The sequence below is a fragment of the Labrus mixtus genome, chromosome 8 (assembly GCF_963584025.1).
Source record: "Labrus mixtus chromosome 8, fLabMix1.1, whole genome shotgun sequence".
Lineage (NCBI taxonomy): Eukaryota > Metazoa > Chordata > Actinopteri > Labriformes > Labridae > Labrus > Labrus mixtus.
The window spans coordinates 3,668,939-3,687,615 of record NC_083619.1 but is presented as its reverse complement, the minus strand read 5'-3'; the positions used below and the strand labels follow the sequence as shown (position 1 = coordinate 3,687,615).

Genomic DNA, 18,677 nt, shown 5'->3' with positions numbered 1-18,677 from the left:
TTCTCGGCTCCCTCTGTTTGCCACTGGGATTGATTTCAAGTTTAAGTGAACAGATTAGAGGTCGCTCTGCCCACCCTTCCAGATGTTTTTTACCATCTGCTCCAAACACCTGCTGCACTATCAAATTCTGTCTCTGGGCTGCTTTCACAATCACAACTTTGCTTTGTCTATGATCAATTTAACAAAAAGATGTGTGCACAGTGGATTTGTCTGAGTACTGTACTCTAATATGAACCCAAAAAACACGCTTCACAACATCAGCAAAGATTCTGTTTTATAACCGTAGATAACTGATATTCCCTGACTCCTCGTCAATCAGGCAAGGCAAGTTTATTTGTATAGCACATTTCAACAACAAGGCAATTCAAAGTGCTTCACACAAGACATCAAAAGCATCATGACAGAGGAAAGAAAAGAAACATTAAAATAGAACATTTAAAAATCACTGAAATTATTAAATCTGAACATATGTTCAAATAAAAATAATTCAAATGATATTAATTGACATAAATAAATACAAATATAAAAAGAGTTAAAAGTTACAGTGCATATTTACAATTTAAAATCGTATTAAAATTGTTTAATGAAAGGCAGCTGTAAACAGGTGTGTCTTCAACCTGGATTTAAAAGAGCTGAGGGTTTCAGCAGACCTGCAGTTTTCTGGGAGTTTGGAGCTAATCGTGGTCTTTCTGCTGATCAGTTTGAACAGCTCCGAGGTTTAAAGTTGACTGACTGTTAGTGCTCCTGTATGTTATCAAATATGTCACTATCACACACATGTCAGGTAGGTAACCAGGTCTTTAAACCCCCATCATACCAGCTGCCATCAGACTGATTAGACCTGAACACAAACTCTCATGATGTGTAATAACCGCTCCTCACATTATCTGATTTATTGGCGTAAATTCCCCTTGAGCTCATTTACCCGCCTAAAAAAAGATTTAATAAAGCACCTTTATTACAACACAACACGTCAACGTAGGCAGTAAAGCATTATTACATTGTCCTGCATATTGCTGTGTTTTATTCATTCTTCCTGGTATTGCATTGCTTTTGCATAGAATTGGATCTCTCTATCTCTCGTCGAGCGGCAACAAGTCTAGAGAAGTCTATTTATAAATGCTCCAGGTGCATGGTAGAGTGGAAGTACAGCTTGTGTAGGATGTTGGGGTCTTAATGAGTTTGAATCTCCTCCTCCTCCTCCTCCTCCTCCTCCTCCTCCTCCTCAGGTGCAGATCCTGAATAAGAAGGTTGATGTGAGCAAGGTGACGTCCAAATTGGGTTCCAAGGACAACATGAAATATAAGCCAGGTCATTCTCTGCTTTTGTTTCTGTTTCCGTCCGTTTTTAATGTTTTTGTTTTGGTATCACACCAACCGTATGTTTTTGCCTCAGGTGGAGGGGACGTGAAGATTGAGTCGCACAAGTTAAACATTAAAGCCAAGTCAAAGGTCGGATCCATGGACAACATAGGGCCGGGAAACGGACAGACCAACGGACATAAGGTCAGACTTTAATTCATTATTTATCATCACTGCTCGCTTTTCTACTTCTGCTGACTCACTGTGCTTTTACCGCCAAACACCACTAGATGGTGTGGTAGCATGAGGTAGTGCTCTCTAAAAAAAAAGCATACCGTGTGTGTGTGTGTGTGTGTGTGTGTGTGTGTGTGTGTGTGTGTGTGTGTGTGTGTGTGTGTGTGTGTGTGTGTGTGTGTGTGTGTGTGTGTGTGTGTGTGTGTGTGTGTGTGTGTGTGTGTGTGTGTGTGTGTGTGTGTGTGTGTCTATATTTGGCAACAGGAGGAGAAAACAGAGGAGAAAACATCTTCACCCCCGAGTGGCGCTCCAACAACAGGACCAGCAGGCGTTGCCAAGGCAACCGCACCAGGAGGTGTTTCTAAGGAGAACGGGGTGAAGGAGGCTACGACTAATCCTTTTGGGGGAGACGGACTGAGGGAGCCCCTTAGCATAGACAAACGCATCACTGAGACAAGTACGTATATAAACACAGACGCTACAACAAAGACGTCCGTTCTAAACACATTAAATGCTCGTCTGTGATTGGAGAAAAGGAACCCTCCTCTAAGGATTGTTCCCAGAGTTTCTTCACCTGTCAGGCTTTCCAGTTTAGCCTAGCTCACAAACAGTTTGGCAGATAACAGTGGCGGATTCACTGCCAATAATAAGCATTAGTTAATTTCGAACATTTCAGACAATAAAACGCAAGAGGTTTTCTTATTTATAGAATAAAGTGGTTTCTATCTGCTTAAACAAACAAACCTGCTGCTTGTAGGTTTTATAAACTGTATTGTAAGACAATAGTTTAAACTAAAACTCTTTCATCAGCTAGTGCAGGTGACACTTTGACAAGAAACACAGAAACACTACTCCAAACTATTCATAGCTTTCACATGACGTCACACTTTAAAGGAACTGCCCACCTGGAGGGCAAGAAAGACTCTCTACCACTGTACACTACTGAGAAGTTACTGCTCTCAGTGGCCCCCTACGTGTTTTTGTCTGTTTTATTTTTGAATTTTTTCAAATGAAATACAGGTGTTGTTTAATGTGATACACTAACCAACGAGGAGACGAGCCTGAGTTTTGCTTCTACAGAATTTAATCCGAGAAAAAATACAGAAAGGAGGACTTTTGTGGATTAGAGTTAGACCCTCCGCGGCCCCTGTGAGGGGTTCTGTTCGGACTTCTCCTCATCCTGACATTAAATATAGTGTTGACTAAATCTAAATATTCCTGCCGTTAACTCAAATTACTGCCCCAAACTTAAAGTTTATCTTAATATCTTAGTTTTGTTATGGTTGTCAGGTGATGTAAACGTGTCGTTTATAGGAGATGTTAAATTAAAAACCCGTACTGCAGTTCTACAGGGTTTTCAACGGTGGCCGTTACTTTCCTGAGCGTTTTTTGCCCTCCAGCCCTCCGCGCTGGTGACGTCACTGAAAGCTATGAATTGGTGTTCCAGTTTGTGAGGTCACATCGGGTTTCAGCATTGCAGATGCACGGCACAGCGGGACCTACTCATAGACACAGAGTCAGACATGCACACACACACACACACACACACACACACAGCGCTGCGCTCCCCCGCTGGCCCGGCTGAAACCTCCTCACCTCTGTAACGCCTCTTTTACTACCTCTGAAGATGGTACAGAGCGGGGATCACTTGAAGGCGAAACGTCACAAAGGAGTAAATATAGCTGCTTGAAACGGCAGTCTGAATAGAGCTCGAGATTCTGTTAATTGCTCGATTTTCAAAACACTGCACTTATCTTTTCAAAAGCCTTTTACAGTTGGGACACTTGATAGCTTAGCGGTTTTGTTGAGTGCCCCATATAAGGAACCTTTAGTCCTCATCGCAATGGGCGTAGGTTCAAATCCAACCTCGGCCCTTTGCTGCATGCCATCCCCCGCTCTCTCTTTCCAACATTTTCTGTCTCTCTTCGGCTCTCCTGTCTAATAAAGGCAAAAGGCCTAACTTAAAAAAGTTGCTGCGCTCTCTTCCTGATGGAGCTCATTTCTATCCACAAACAGATGAAGAGTCCAGAGGGGAGGGGACACTTTAATTGTAACTTCTTTACACATGTCATACAACTGGTATCGCTTATAACAAATCGAGCCAATGAGAGCGGCTCATCCAGTTTTAAAGCGCTCAACTCTTTGTTTAAACTCCACATGCTGACAAAGTGTGTTTGGAGTTGAGCCACTGACAGACCCCGACAGATGTAACCCCTGATTCTACTTAGGGATAATAAATAATAGTAATGTGAAGGTAACATTCTGTTTGTACAGATAATTTCATTTTAGGTCATAAAAAGGTGGAAATGATGTCCTGATCACAGGAGCGTCTGGTCTGAGCACATCACCCATTCAACACTTCAGCACCTTCTGTCACTCAACATGAACGTGGCTATTACTGCGCCCGTTTGTGAATATGATGTTTTTTTTGCAGTGAGTCTCATTTGCATAAAATTGACCATTTGGGCTCAAATGAATGCGTAATGGCTCGTTTAAATAATTGTATATTGCACCGAAGCAGGGAGGCACTGTTCGGTCTGCAGCAGAGTCAGAGGATCATTTTAACCCTTTAGGTGTTTTATGAGTGAGATGGTGTTTTTTAGTCATTTGCTCAGGTTTATTAGTTTTAAAAACCATGCAATCCTAATGAAAGTCAGGCTCAGAGTTCGCCTCTTGCTACACTGAAATCCAAACCTTTCCAGGGTTGACTGGCGCTGGTTTTGTCATTCAGGGGTAAAAACTACAGAAACAACTGAGAATGGAAAAATCTGAGTTTGTGTGTGCATGTATGTTGCTGTGTGTTTGGATGCATACGTGCGCCCAGCCAGCTGTCTGATGGAGGGAGGTGATAAAAATAGCCAAGGTTTTGTTACTAAATTGAATCATGGACAGGTCTGCAGAGCCAAGACGAGCCACTCTGAACGGATAAATCCATCTCTGGCTCTGCAGCTGGGCTCCAGACCCCCTGAATTCAGAGGGACCACAGACTCCCTAATTGATGGATGGCTGTAGTGATGATACAATACAAAACAGGATTGTTTTATAATTGAGCCCATAATTCATATAAACCTGCCTGAAACAGAACCGCCTGGCAGTCAAAGTTTCATCTGTTGAAATGTCCACTCCTGTCACAGCATCATTTTTTTTGTACCAGTTTCCTAACTTCCTGTTTGCTCTGTTTCTTCCCCTCTTACAGATTGAGTCTCAGTGACATGTAGATTTTGGTGGGACGGGCATGACCCTCGCCGACCTGCCAATCAAACCGACCGACCAAACCCACCACGGCGCAGTCACTTTCCTCTGGCCCCGCCTCTTCATCTCGCCCACCGCAGCACCGAAACTGACCGATCGCCTCTCAGTGTTTCTCTGGGGGTCCACCTACAAGCTTCCTGCTAACCAACCCTGACCTTTGACCTCTAGATGCCATTCTGTTAACCAGTGGCTCTGCCCACAACAGAGAAGAGCACTTGGTGTCTTTGTCCGTGTTTCTCTGTGCAGGGTCCAAGTATTTTCTCCACTGTTACAATTCCCCTGACAGCTCAACAAAATAATCACTCAAATGAAAATGACTGCACTGAATTATTCTGATCCCAGCCACTTTTCTCATCGAGTATTTCTACCATGCATATCCTTAAAGCACAGCATGCTGCCTCTGTGGTTTATAAAATGTCATGATTCTCACAAGCAGCAGTAAAAATGTGCAGGGACAGGCGCTTCTGTAGAGCAGAGAAGGTGTTATCTGAGAAGTTTAGAAATAGATCAACAAAAAAAAAAACAGTTTCTGTGTCAGCATAGGATCCCAGTCCTCCTGCTCTGACTAATCACTAGATCCGGACCCTTGCACATATATATGACCCCTGACCCCCAGCGGAGAGAGATGGCAGACGGACACGCTCAGTGCTCTTCTTCTCTCTTGTGACACACTTCACTTCTTGGTCATGTGGTTTCACCCCAGTGAAGAGAGGGCGGGGCTGTAAGAGCTTCACCCTCTTTCAAAGTCCTCCCTCTAGTCAGTGCGTCAGAATCCTCTCTGAGAGACCTGCTAACTCTCTTCACACATTAACACAGAAGCACAGATATATATAAATATATTTATACAGGAAAGCACACACATGCTTGTTGGTGTGCATGCACACATACACAGACACAAACAGAGATCAGCACATTTACACACAGACAGTATCACACACACACACACACACACACACTAACACACATCAGTCAAACAAACACAGTCAGCTCGTCATGGCTTCATTTCTCTGTCCTGGAAAGAAACCGCCTCTTTATTGTGTTTTTGGTGGTATCTGCTGATATTGTTAAAACAACGATGAGCTGTGTTGGTGCATCCTCCCCCCCCATCATAGTCTCACATTGTCATCATAGGCTCGCCTCATCCTGCCCTCTTTCTTGTGTGCTTCCTCGATCTGCATTTATCTCCAACTTTGTGACAGCAATACAGTGACTGTAGTCGGCGACGCCCCCTTGTTAGCCCTGCGAACAGATTTCACACGGATAGAGAAAGACAGACGGGCGGAGAGCGACCACGGGTACGACGCGTAGTTAAGCGGAGGAGGAAGACCTGTAAGCTTTATGGATTCATGTGACATTCATGGCAAGTCTGAAGTTGGCATTATTAGCAGCTTTTTAGTGAGTCAGTGATTTATTTACTAGTGACTGTGCGGTCGATGGAGGGGTTTTAGCACACCACGTGAGGTGACTACGACACGGTGACAGCAGTTTGTAGTGTCTCACATATTTCACTCAACATCTGTAGTGTACATAGACGCATTATAAATTCATCCTTTCCTCCTTTTTTTTGTTCTTTATAGAATATAACTTGGTTATACAAAAATCATTGAAACTCTTTGAGGGGTTAAATGTGTTTGAAATAAAAAATAAAGTTACTTCACGGGAATACATGAACTGATTAACCAGGAAACGCCATGAACGCAGCAATACGTCAGAAAGGCAGAAGCAACATCCAAACGCTCCTTGTAGAGGAACAGTTTGTACTTTTAAAGACAGAGATAAAAAAAAAAAAATGTAAGACGATAAAAGTCCTAAAAGGTTCGTACACTGGAAATCTAAAGCGTTGGTTGAAGATTTAAAGCGATGGTCGATGAGTACATTTTGATCCACTTTCACAGACGTTCAACATCTTCAGTGATCTATCGAGAAGAAAATATTTAAACCTTTTTTTTTTATTTTGTATTGATTTAGAAAGCCAGCTTAATACAGTTTTTTGCATTTTCCTCCAACAATGCTGTGATGTGACTTTGATTTACACACCAGGAGCGTAAAAAGCAGACAATATAATGGAGAAGGTCATATCTACTCACTGTAATTCTATGCATTTTTGCACCACTAGGGAAGGTCTTCACTGAAACTCTGAAGGATTAGCGACGTGTTTGTGAGTTTTTTGCCGTAGTTGTCAGATGTGTGAAGTGTTACTACTGCATCCATCCTGTAGGGAGCGCTGTTAGCCTCTGGAACACTGATAGTCTGGCTCTGAGACTTCACAAAAGGCTTGCTGAGAAACATCCCCACTAGAGGCGCCTCAGTAGAGTTACGTAAATGTTCTCATTCACACAAGCTTTTTGATGGCCGTGTTATATTATTGTGTCTGGAATACTTAATGCTATCAAAATCATATGAATTATGTACAGCTCCCCTTAAAACTCTCAAGTCTTTGTGCACCTTGAACACAGTCTTGTTCCTCTCTCCCGACGCACTGAAGTGATTCTAAAAGTTGCTTTGCTGTATATCGGTCAAACATTGTCAGCTGTGTACTGTAAATGTGTGCTTCTGGGAGCAAAAAACAGTCTTGGTAGCTAGAATAAATTATTATAATCAACGAGACGATGATCAAGCGTTCAATGAAAACTAGACAACTAAAAGCACCACATAGGAATATTGAATATTGTCCTGTTTTTTTCCAAATCATTCCCGTGAGAGTTGCCTAACTTATATGAAACATGACGTATGTGTGGATCATATGCAACTATGATGATGTGAATCTTTCTTGGGGGGATAGAAGAAGAAAGGGACGAAAGCACTTTTGAGAATTGTAGACAGTTGTCTGTATAAAGTAGGAACGAGTAGTAGTCTTAATGTTTGTTTGGAAGAAGCTTGGTGTGTCACCGTGTGAGGGGATGACATGAAGTCGTGTGTCCCTTCATCTGGGTCAGCTTCTGAGGATTTTAGTGGAACTTTATTCATCAGTGTTGTTCTGTTGGCTCTGATGCTTTCAACACTCAACTCTCCAGTCTGCCCTTATGTCGCTTCTGTCAACATTCACTGGTTACTACTGTTTGACCGCGCTGCAAAGTCACACTCCCAACTGGGCGAATTTCTGTTCCCGATCAGAAAAAGAACGAGAGCTGAACTATGGCCGGACGTGTTAGAGATGGAATCAATTCAATCAATCAATTTTTATTTGTATAGCGTCAACTCATAACAAGTGTTATCTCAAGACACTTTACAAAAAGCAGGTAAAATACCTTACTCTTTGTTATGTTACAAAAAGCAGGTAAAAGACCTTACTCATTGTTATGTTACAAAGACCCGGCCTATCCATCATGATCACTTTAGCAAAGCAGCAAAAGTTGTCTTATTAAAAGGCAGAAATCTTCAGCCTGATCCCTGGCTCATGACGAAACCGCGCCGGGCTTGGAAAGAGATAGGGGGAATAGGGAATGAGTTTCCATCCTGTAGCATTTTGGAGACATTCATAACCCTAACACAGTTTCAATGCTGCATTGTTAATTTATTACAAATGAGAAAAAAACATCCAGATGTAAGGGTTTATTCTGCAAACTGTAAAACAGATTCAAGATTGACTCAAACTTGTGCAACTCACATTAGGACAATTCTGAAAGGTAGACAGCATCGCTTGAAAGGAAGTAGGCGATGTTAGCCGGACAGCTAACAGGTGTTTTGTAAAGTGATGTTGCTAATGAGGAGCTTCTTGAATCTGTTTTTATAGTTCATGAATCTACAGGCCAATGGCGTTAAAACACTTCCAGTGAAGGGTCATCATTTAGACTCGGGTGCAGTTTTGACCCCTTTGAGGGGTTTCGACTTTTGTGAATTTAACATTAAAGACAACGAGAAAAGCTCCCACCCACTGTCTCACATCATGCTGACACATGTATGTGATCATTCATCATGTGATCATAGACCGACACGTTATATGATCAATTTGTCAGCATAAAGCGAGACAGTGTTCAGTGATTTTCTCGTTGTCTTTAAGCTTTTAATCTGTCACACATTCAGTTGTGCAGAGACATTTTTCAACACATAACCATTTTATTCACACTTAGATGGCCCCGAAATGTGCAATTTGAAAATGTTACGCTCCAGACGGGCTCTTTTGTAAAGTTTCTTGAGATGACATTTGATATGAGTTGGCTCTTTATAATTTAAGATTGATTGATTCAATTTCCTTCAACAAATTTCTCGGACTTTAGAGATGACTGTTTACGTTTCTGGAAGGCCGGTTTTCTCTTTTTAGCTAAATAAATACGAAATGAAAAATCGCTCTGCATCAACCAGGGCGTCTTCAGATTATAGTCGATCTTGAGCCGTTGCATAAAAAGATTTGTGACTTTGAATCGATTTGTTGTTTAATGTTATGAAAGGTGATTTGATATCAAACACCTGATGCCTCATTACTAACCTGTTTGGTTGTCGGTGGATTAAAGGTGAGCTTTGCAGCCTGGACAAAGAGTAATAACCAGATTCGCTCACAGTTGTTTGGTACCCCCATTATAGCGCTTGACTACCCCCCTTCCACCAGTACCTCACCAGCCCTTGTATATAGTTCCCACCATGTTTTTATCACCCCAGAAGTATGTCAAATAAATAATAATAGAAACACAAAAAAAAAGACAAAAAAAAACCTGACTTCTTAACAGGGTGTTGTGGATGTTGACAGATGAGCTTTGGCGTTCATAAACTCGTTAACGTTTCAGATCAATAATGGTATTATTATTATTATTATTATTATTATTATTATTATTAAACGGTTGATAGCAAAAGAAAGGAAAAGTGTACTTTTTCTTTTTTTCAGTCTGCCTTTTTTCCTCCAAGAGAAGGGCTTCTGAAGTTTCAAGAATGTTTTTCAAATGTGTTAAAGATGCAAGATTATGAATACATGTACGAGGTCTGTCTCTGTTCTGTTTTTGGAAGATCGGTCACACATGGAAACACTTTATTTACCAGATTCAAAGCGATGGGCAGGAAGGGGGAAGACCGTGTGTCTGGTTTGCTAAATGGTCGAGAAAAATGACTAATAAACTTGGGGCATCGCACAAAGCAAATCTGGAAAATTCAATGAAGCGCTTCTGAAATAGTCAGCAGCCATTTATGAAACATAAAGTCAAAATCTGATTGGCTTTCAACGTCTGTTTGAAATGCACAACTGTACATGTTACACCAGACACACACAGGTCAGAACCTTTCTCCTGCCTACCCAACACTCCCCCCTGTCAAACTAACCGGCCTTCGTCTTGGCATGTGGTAGAAGATACCGTTCTGTATTAGACAGCTCCTCTATAGACACCTTGACGTATTTACCAACACAGGACTGAAAAAAGCAAAGTTTTGGACCAAATTCTCTTCTCAGTGTCCGTTACAAAAGGCTAATAATGTGTTTAAAGTAGCACTATTTAAAAACATTTATGAACAAATGAAGGACCGCTGAGCTCAAACAATCACTAAGTTTGAACCAGATCCGTCTTTATGTCAAAGACAGCGAACTGTCCGGATCATAAACGGGAGAATTGACTCAAATGAAGTGTTGGTAGATATGCACCCGGAGCCCCTAACTATGTCTCCCACCTACAGAGGCCTGTAAGAATCACAGCACCGAAAAGTAGCTTTCCTTTTGCACGCTTTGGGCAACTATCGGATGGTTGTCCTGTAAGAGTAATGGAGGACTCTGTTTGTCATACTTGTTGTACTTTGTTTGTACTTTGGTCAGGGGGCATCATCTACATGCCCACCACAACTGACATTACAAACCGATCGCAAAACAAGCAAAAGAATCTACTTTTCCGTCCTGTGCAGTGGATCCACTGTAGTGTGTGCTGTATTATGCAGTAGGGCACAACACCATAGCAAGAGCATGCAGAAGACAACGAACAATCTGCTGGTTGTTAGAGGCATCTGTCCTTTTAGATAGAGCTCATCTCCCCTCCTTCAATTCTGAATATTTGGTATGAAAGAGATGTTCATTGTGATTCATTGTTAACCAGTGATGTGAATATTAATCATAAAATAAAAAGATGAGCAAAATACCTCACAGTTTCAGAGTTGTGTAATTTCTTTCACATTAATGCACATTATACACAATCACTGTTTTAACGGATGATTTATTTTATAAAGTGTTTTACAATGGGTCAGTCAATATTTCAGTGTTGCCATGTTTCTCTAACACTAATATGTGTCCCAGGTCTGTCTACAAACCCTCCAATCATAAGAAAAGTCCATCCCCTCCGTCTTCTGCCTGCTCCACTTTTCAGAAAATGTGTGCTCAAACAGGCCGTTTGGAGATTTTCCCTTCATGACATCACAAAGGGCAGTAACCCCTGCCCCAGGTGGGTGACACGCCCACAACTAGGTGTTTGTTCTGAACCTCTGAGTCTGCCTTCTCACCGTAAACAATAGAACATGGAGAGAGAAAGACAGAGACACCCAAGTCCTTCCAGAGAGGGGACGTGGTCATTCACAGCTCATTTACATATTTAAAGGTACAGACACAGAAACAGCCTGTTCTGAGCAGGGCTGAAATAGAGGGGTTTATAGACATGATCAAATACAGGATCAGAGTGGATTTAGAACAAGAAACTTCACACACATGTTTTGGGGAGCTCTGTGACCTTTAAAAACGTGAAATTATTTGGTACATCACCAATATAATTTGAAAACCAGCTGTAATAAACAGATTTACTCAATGTCTTCTGTTGAGGTAGATCATGACCTCAAGTGAATGTTTCATGATTAAGGTATACTGCTGTTACATAAGCCTTCCCAAGCCGATGTATTTTAAAAGTAATTTTCCTATCTTACTAATGTTATGAATGAAATAGAAGGTCTGTATTTTCTTGTTCTTAGAAAGGCTGTGTTTGTCTACTTTTGAGGCTCACAAGAAATGTCTGTTTTCTGTGTTTGCTATTCAGACAAAAATTTAAAATAAACTCAAGACACCTGTGCCCTAATAAAAGGAGACGTGTTCAGTGAAGACATCCCTTGCACCAGTCATGCCTTTTTTATCCTACTGAGAAGTTTACATAACCTACCCTATGGCCATTAGCAGCCACCGCAACCAAAACAGCATTGCCACCTTCAACAGACCCAGGCTCCGTACATACAAGTGAGGACGTTGACACTATCCTCCACATGACCCCTCTTGCCCCCTCCCAAGTTATCCATGTAGACCGATAAGCAGCAAGAGCCAGGTCATCACCAGAGTTGTCAAGTACAAACCTCCCTTCACCAGTTTTTCGCCCAATTAGTGCAACCACAACTTGAAGAGGCCGGACAGTCCCAGAGCGAGCCACCTCCCTCAATTCTAATTCTCACCACATCCACACGCAGAGCTTTGTTATCATATCTACATTAACACATGGCGATTACAGCCCAAACAGAGTTGCCACTTTCAACAGACAGAGGCTCCGTACATGCAAACTCCCAGTAGTGTGAAAGGGTCATAAATATGAATCCCCACGTGTCTAGCACTCACAAATATGCTGTTAAAAAATGGTTAATGCTTGTTGATATCAACAGAAAAGCCATTAAAAGTATTTCCAGTATGATGCATACTGTACACATTTTCTGAGTGGCTGTGGTGGATAGGCTAACTTTGTTAGCTACGAGCTTACTGGTATCATCACTAACAACATTTATATGAAACTATTTTATTGTCATCTCAAAGATAAAAAGGTTCAATATACATAAATGATGTAGAGAAAAAGGAATACCTTCATTATTTAACATCACATTTACATTGTCAATAGAAATAAAAATGAACACATTTACAGCAGTAAACTCCTTCACTCATGGTGCCATGTTGCAAACTACTGTAAGGTCAAATGTCCCTGGAAAACTGGCATGCCACAAACAGCAGCAGCATGTTGGTGCTCCCGAAGTGGCATACCACATAGCAGTCTTTGGTTTTGGTGCTGCTGTGTGAAGGTGCCATCCTGTGTCGTACAGAGGAGGAGGTATTTAAGTTATACTGAGAGATGAAAACTCGCAAAAGATTCTCTTTTAATTTCTTCATGTCCAAGTCTGATATACTCTCCAAAAGGCTTTTTTTAAATGTAGAAAAATGAACATTGTTGTAATTCAATTCAAGCTGTTTAGCTGTGTGTAGTGGTTAAAAGTAAAGTTAGGTGACTGTTATGTGATTTGAAATATGTTCATTTCTGCTAGTTGGTAAACACACACAATATGACGATGTACAATAAGTCGTTCCTCTTCAAGTAACTGGAATAGCAATTTTAGATTATATAGTGAAAAAGAACTTGAAGAAGTGTGCATTCCAGGCTTGTCCAGAAACGTTGCTGAGGTTCAACATCCTATGTAGAGATGGAGATTACAAACAATACCGTTCTTAAAGTCAGAGGCAATATAGTTGCAGCAGTTACACAAAGCCAGTTGTAATTGAAATGATCCTTTCATGTTGGTCATACCCTTGCTTCTACCCTTGTCCGTGCCTTGTGGCATGGCGTTTTGTTCTTGGGCACAAAGATAACCTGTGAAATGCTTGCTGCCTTCACAGCTCTGATGATTTAGGAGACAGTTTGGGGGCAGCTTGAGGACAGTTTGGGGACAGCTTATGATGCATGGCAGAGGAGCAAAATGTTTTTTTTCATATATTAAGATCAGCAGCAGGTGTTTAATCAAAAGACAGGCAATTAACAACTGCAAATTCTGCTGTAAATCAAGTAATGCTAGAATAAGCATTACTTGATTAATATTTCATTTTAGTAGCTTATGATGAGTTTCTCTAAGGGGCTGAGCAGTCTTTAACAAACATTGATTTTCTCTTTTGTGGCAGGAACTATAGCTTGTATATTTTGTGAAATCTTGTGATTCGTCAACCCGAGAGATCAAAAAGACAAGAAGGACCAACCAGCTGGGGGGAAGGTCAGCACCATGGAGTGACTTTTCCCACTTATACCACAGAGAAATATAACTCTGTGTGTATATCCTCACTACGTTTTGTCCATTGAATCACTGTCAGTTCCTTGTATAACAACGCAGAGTATAATACTAACAAGACAACAGTCTTAAGGGCAAACTTTTGAATCACCTGATGTCTTTGATGTGAAAGGATCCATTCACCAGCTAGGTTTAGCTTGTCACAACCTAGCTCAGCAGTACACGGCTAAAGAGGAAGTGCACACATAGAAATACATAATATATTAAAATTAAGTTGTTAAAGTGCAAGACATTAAGTGTGTGAGCTAGTCAATGTGTATGCAGTGTTGAGTGAGAACACAATATACAAACACATGTTAAAGGCGGTCTGCAGGCAGGGAAGAGAGTAAGCAGAGTGTGCAGGTGGATCTGTTTCGTAGCCTCCTGAAACCAGCCTGCTCAGATGTTCTGCGTTACTGAGTCGTCTCTGACTCCAACCAAGTCAACCTGAAATCAGGAAAAGCTGTCAGCTGTCCTATCAACATTTAGTAGCCTATACATTAAAGGCAGGGTTGGTAATTTTCGAAAACTAGCATGATTTTGAAAGTAGCATTCCCTCAGTGCTCCATCTGCACCCACCCCCTCCCCTCTGTGCTCCCTCAAAAGCCACGCCCCCTCACTTACATGCACGAGCGCCGTTGATCCAGAAGTGGACCTCAGCTCATCTCTTGCATTGTGTAGAAACTACATTGTCTCATGTCTCATTCAGCGGTAAGTAAACACTAAACATTATCATAATACATGGTGGCTATTTTACTACTCACAACAATAAATGGCAAACTCACAGTATAAACTCTGTCATCGCTTTGAGTGTGGGCTCGTGCACAGAGGTAGAGAACGAGCAGGGAGACAGGGAGGCGTGTGATTGGTTCATCAGATTGGTACCTCGTGGCAGACATTGGTCAAAGTTTTTACAGACTAACAAACTGATACAGATGATGGATTATCTTTGTTCCTTTTTCAGAGAACATGAGTTATTCATTTCTGTCAGGACCTAAAGACAATTTCAACCAAAATCTTAAAAAATTACCAACCCTGCATTTATTGTATACAGATACAGTAACATCACAGGCTTATAACTGTACCACATTGTTGAGAGCAACTGCTTTGATTTCCTTGGTTGGTATATTTCAGCTGATGTCATTTTGTAAAACGAGCATATTCAGCAGGGTAACTTTTTGATGACAACAATGAAATTGGTGGATAGAGAGAATTGAACTCAGCATCCATTCAATATATTAAAAGTTTCATTCAATATATTCAGACATCATGGTTGTTGTATATATATTTTAATTTCCTAAACGGCATATCATAGTCTTAAAAAGGAGAGATGGACACACTTATAAAGTTATTAAAGGCCAAATGTTGAAATGAATGTCCATTGAATAAACAGAGCATAAACATCTGCCCTTCTATACTAAAGAGTTGTTCTTCAAATATTAACATTTTATCTGTATATTTAAAATATCACCGAGCCTTCATTCCCAAACCACCGGTGCTCGTGGAAGGGAATACTATAAATAAATAAAAAAGTGCAGGAAAACTTATACTTACTTATAATTGACACTGAAAGTGATTACACCCTGAGGAAGGCTCAATCCGACACACGTTGTAAATGTCTTTTAGCACATTTAATTTAAGGCCTTTTATATTTTTCAAACCCTCCTGAGTGTCTGGACCTGAATCATTTATACCAATGATTTCTCTTTTCCTCCACTTTACTGAGGTATAGTACTTACTTAAAAGAAATGAATCTCTAGCAAAGATTTTAAGTAGGTAATCATTGAACTGAAACAGACATGGAGGAAGTCATAGCACTAGAATCAGAATCATGTTTATTTCCAAATAGTTTTAGACAAACAAGGACATCAATGAACATTAAAGTAGTATGTAGGTCTGGATGTACCATTGTCTTATCAGTAATCCTTGCTTGGCTTAGATAACAGCAGGAAGGCCTTCAGTCTGTCCTTCACACGGCCGACACACACTAACCAATACTGACGATGTGTTTGTCTTCACTGCAGAGAACTCTGATCTCCTTTTCTTAGCTCTCATCTATTCGAAGCATTAGTGTAGCAATCATCCCTCAGTCAAAGGTCCCATTCTCAGCTGTCCATTAGTCCTTGTATCTGGGACTTCTGCATCACATGGGATGGTGTGCGCCACCTTGTCCCTCTTAAGTTTGAAATCGGAGACAGCTGTGGTTTCACATGAAGTCGCTATTGTTAGAATGCTTGTTATTTACTGAAGGTCACTTGAGGAGGTGTTAAGAATCAGATCATGCCTTCATGTGTCCTTCTCTTTGTCTTGCCCTTTCTCCTGGTCTCCATTCAGACAGGGAAGTTAGTGGTCTGTGCGTTTGCACTCAGAAGGGGGGAAGACATGAGACCTATACACGAGCAGGCTCTTCTGTTGATGCGGGACACACTTTACACATCAGCCAGAAAAAAGGGGTAAAAGGTAGGGCTTTGGATTGTATTATATTTCAATAAACTTTGCTTGATAATATCAAGTTGACGTTAATTTTGAGGGGTATTTTATTTAAAAAGTGTAATTTCAGTGATGTTTTGTGCAGTGCTGCCCATGTTTTGTTGGTTCCTGATAAAGAAATATACATTTGAAAGATTTGCAGTGCCACTCTTAGACCAGATGAGCAAGGCCCCAGTGGTTGTTGTTGTTGTTGTTGTTGTTGTTGTTGTTGTTGTTGTTGTTGTTGTTGTGAGAGACCTTTTTGTTGTTGTTTTATGTTTTCCTTTTGTACTGGACAATACTCATCAAATTAATTCAAAGACGAATTTAAATGTTCTTTAAAGCAGCATCAGTGCACACTGCGAAAAATGGTAAATCTTAACCAGTGTGTTTGTAACATTCCTGGCCGAAGGTATCAGAATCAGAAGCAGCTTTATTGGCCAGGTATGCTCGCACACACACATGAGGAATATGACTTTGATGATCTGTGCTCTTAGTGTACAAAATGTACAACATTAAATATCAACAATAAAAACAACATAAGCAAAGTCTAATATGTATGAGACTATATAAGACAATAGTGTGGTGGTTTAAATATCTAATTACACTTAATAAGCCACATTCACCTGACAAGTGCAGATAAACATCTTATTTCAAGAAATTACAAGCAAAAAAATGCTATGGATTAATTGCAATAAGTAAAACTGGATACCAATGCAATAAGCAAAATGTACTTGCAGAGTTTCTTGAAATAAGTCACATCTCATTAAAATAAACTTTAGTTTACTGCACTGCCAGCCAGTTTTACTCATTAACCTTTTTAATGATAATAATAATATCTTGAAATCAGGTGTTTATCTGGGCTCTTTAGGTGCATGTTGCTTATATTAAGTGTATTATTGAACTTTTGACTAGGATTGAGACTGATACACTTTTTAAGATTTGAAATATTGCAGTGCATGAATGGAATCCACTCCAGTCAAGTGTCAACACAGGCACGCATCCTTTGACTTAATGAGTACTAATTTGGTGTTCCCCTGAACCAAATCTAATCTAAGGCCCAAAACCCCACTATTGATGTTGTATAAAGAGTATAACTACACCCAACAGAGATGTGGGTGGCTGGTGGAGAGCGTGACAGGGTGCAGGACAGCTGAGATTAACATTTAGTGTTTCTTTTCTTTTCTTTTCTAGCCAACCAGAGGCTGTTACCGTGAAGTGACCCACCTTCCACAAGAGAACCTTTTTTTTGAACAGGTAAGATTATGAGACAAGTTCTGCTTTATATATGTCAAATAATGTATTTTTAAAGTAAATGTAAGAAGTCCATAACGGGTCAGTTATCATAAAACATATCTTTGTTAAGCCAAATGCTGAGATAGAGTTAGGTGGTGGACGTTTACCCAAATAATGGTGATATTTAAAATAATGTTTTTGGACTGTCAGATCCCTTTTACTTTCACAGTCAGCACATGAAGAAACATTTAAACACGTCGTCTTGTAACAACATGCAGCTAAAGCCACTCAGAGGAATTACCTATCCACTGACTAGAATCACCTCATGAAACATTTCTTCTTAATTAAAGACATTTACTGCAAACCCAACAGCTCTGTTGGTTGATTCACATGTTCTATTACAAAGAGGATAGCTTTTAACCTCACAGGCATCTGTTACTCTGTTGGTGGTCCGTATCTGAAATGAACAACTGTAGACTCTGCTGACCTCTAGTGGTTTACATTTTAATCCCTCAGCATTGATGTGAAAAGGTTTACTCTGGGGTGTGTCTCAACACTGTGACACCACATCAGTGATACTGGGTGTGTAGTTAGAGGTTCATGACAAAAATAGAGACACTGTTTCTTTAAGACTTCTTAGAGAAGTGAAACACAATGGTTGTAATGATCTACAAAAGCAAACCACACATCAGCGATAAGATTGATTATTTATATTAAAGAGCCCATATTATGCCCTTTTTGGGGTTCGTATATTTAATCTATGTACTTTTGTACGTTCACAATAGCTAAAGTCCGAATAAAGTGTCTGTTTTCATGTCCGTCAGCTGCACTCTGTTGAGCCCCCACTGTTAGACCCCATGTGGGCCAAGTCTGCTTTGATTGGTCTGCCGATCAGCTCTGTCGTTATTGGTCAGTTGCTCAGCACGCGTCTTGGAAATTTCAACATGAGCTGCAGGGCTTGCCACAATGAGCCAATGGACTTGATCTCACGCTGACAATGACGTCGGACTGACAAATTTTTATCGAGGGGGGCTAGAACCGAGCGTTACATGCGGCTAATGCTACAGCTAACAGGAGGACGTAGGCAAAGCCACGTTTACGCGGACTTTGAATTTTTGCACGTAGATATGCCTAAACATGCACAGGACACTTGGAAAACACACTAAAGAGCATATAAAACCAGAAAAAGCATAATATGGGACCTTTAAAGGTCACATATTCTCCTCCTCT

General features: G+C 40.6%; 1 protein-coding gene and 1 long non-coding RNA gene across 8 annotated transcripts in view; both read left to right on the top strand.

Moving 5' to 3' along the window:
• Positions 1 to 6,070, top strand: part of LOC132978644 (microtubule-associated protein 4-like) — a 99,588-nt gene extending 93,518 nt beyond the window's left edge. For all 5 annotated transcript variants that reach the window (XM_061043892.1, XM_061043891.1, XM_061043890.1 and 2 more), the window contains 4 exons: positions 1,230 to 1,311; positions 1,396 to 1,505; positions 1,800 to 1,992; positions 4,732 to 6,070. In XM_061043892.1, the coding sequence (XP_060899875.1) occupies positions 1,230 to 1,311; positions 1,396 to 1,505; positions 1,800 to 1,992; positions 4,732 to 4,736 (390 nt within the window). In that variant the 3' untranslated portion in view covers positions 4,737 to 6,070. The remainder of the gene's footprint in view (positions 1 to 1,229; positions 1,312 to 1,395; positions 1,506 to 1,799; positions 1,993 to 4,731) is intronic.
• Positions 6,071 to 16,073: 10,003 nt separating this feature from the next.
• Positions 16,074 to 18,677, top strand: part of LOC132978637 (uncharacterized) — a 44,332-nt gene continuing 41,728 nt past the window's right edge. For all 3 annotated transcript variants that reach the window (XR_009673963.1, XR_009673962.1, XR_009673961.1), the window contains exon 1: positions 16,074 to 16,202. This is a non-coding gene — a long non-coding RNA (uncharacterized LOC132978637). The remainder of the gene's footprint in view (positions 16,203 to 18,677) is intronic.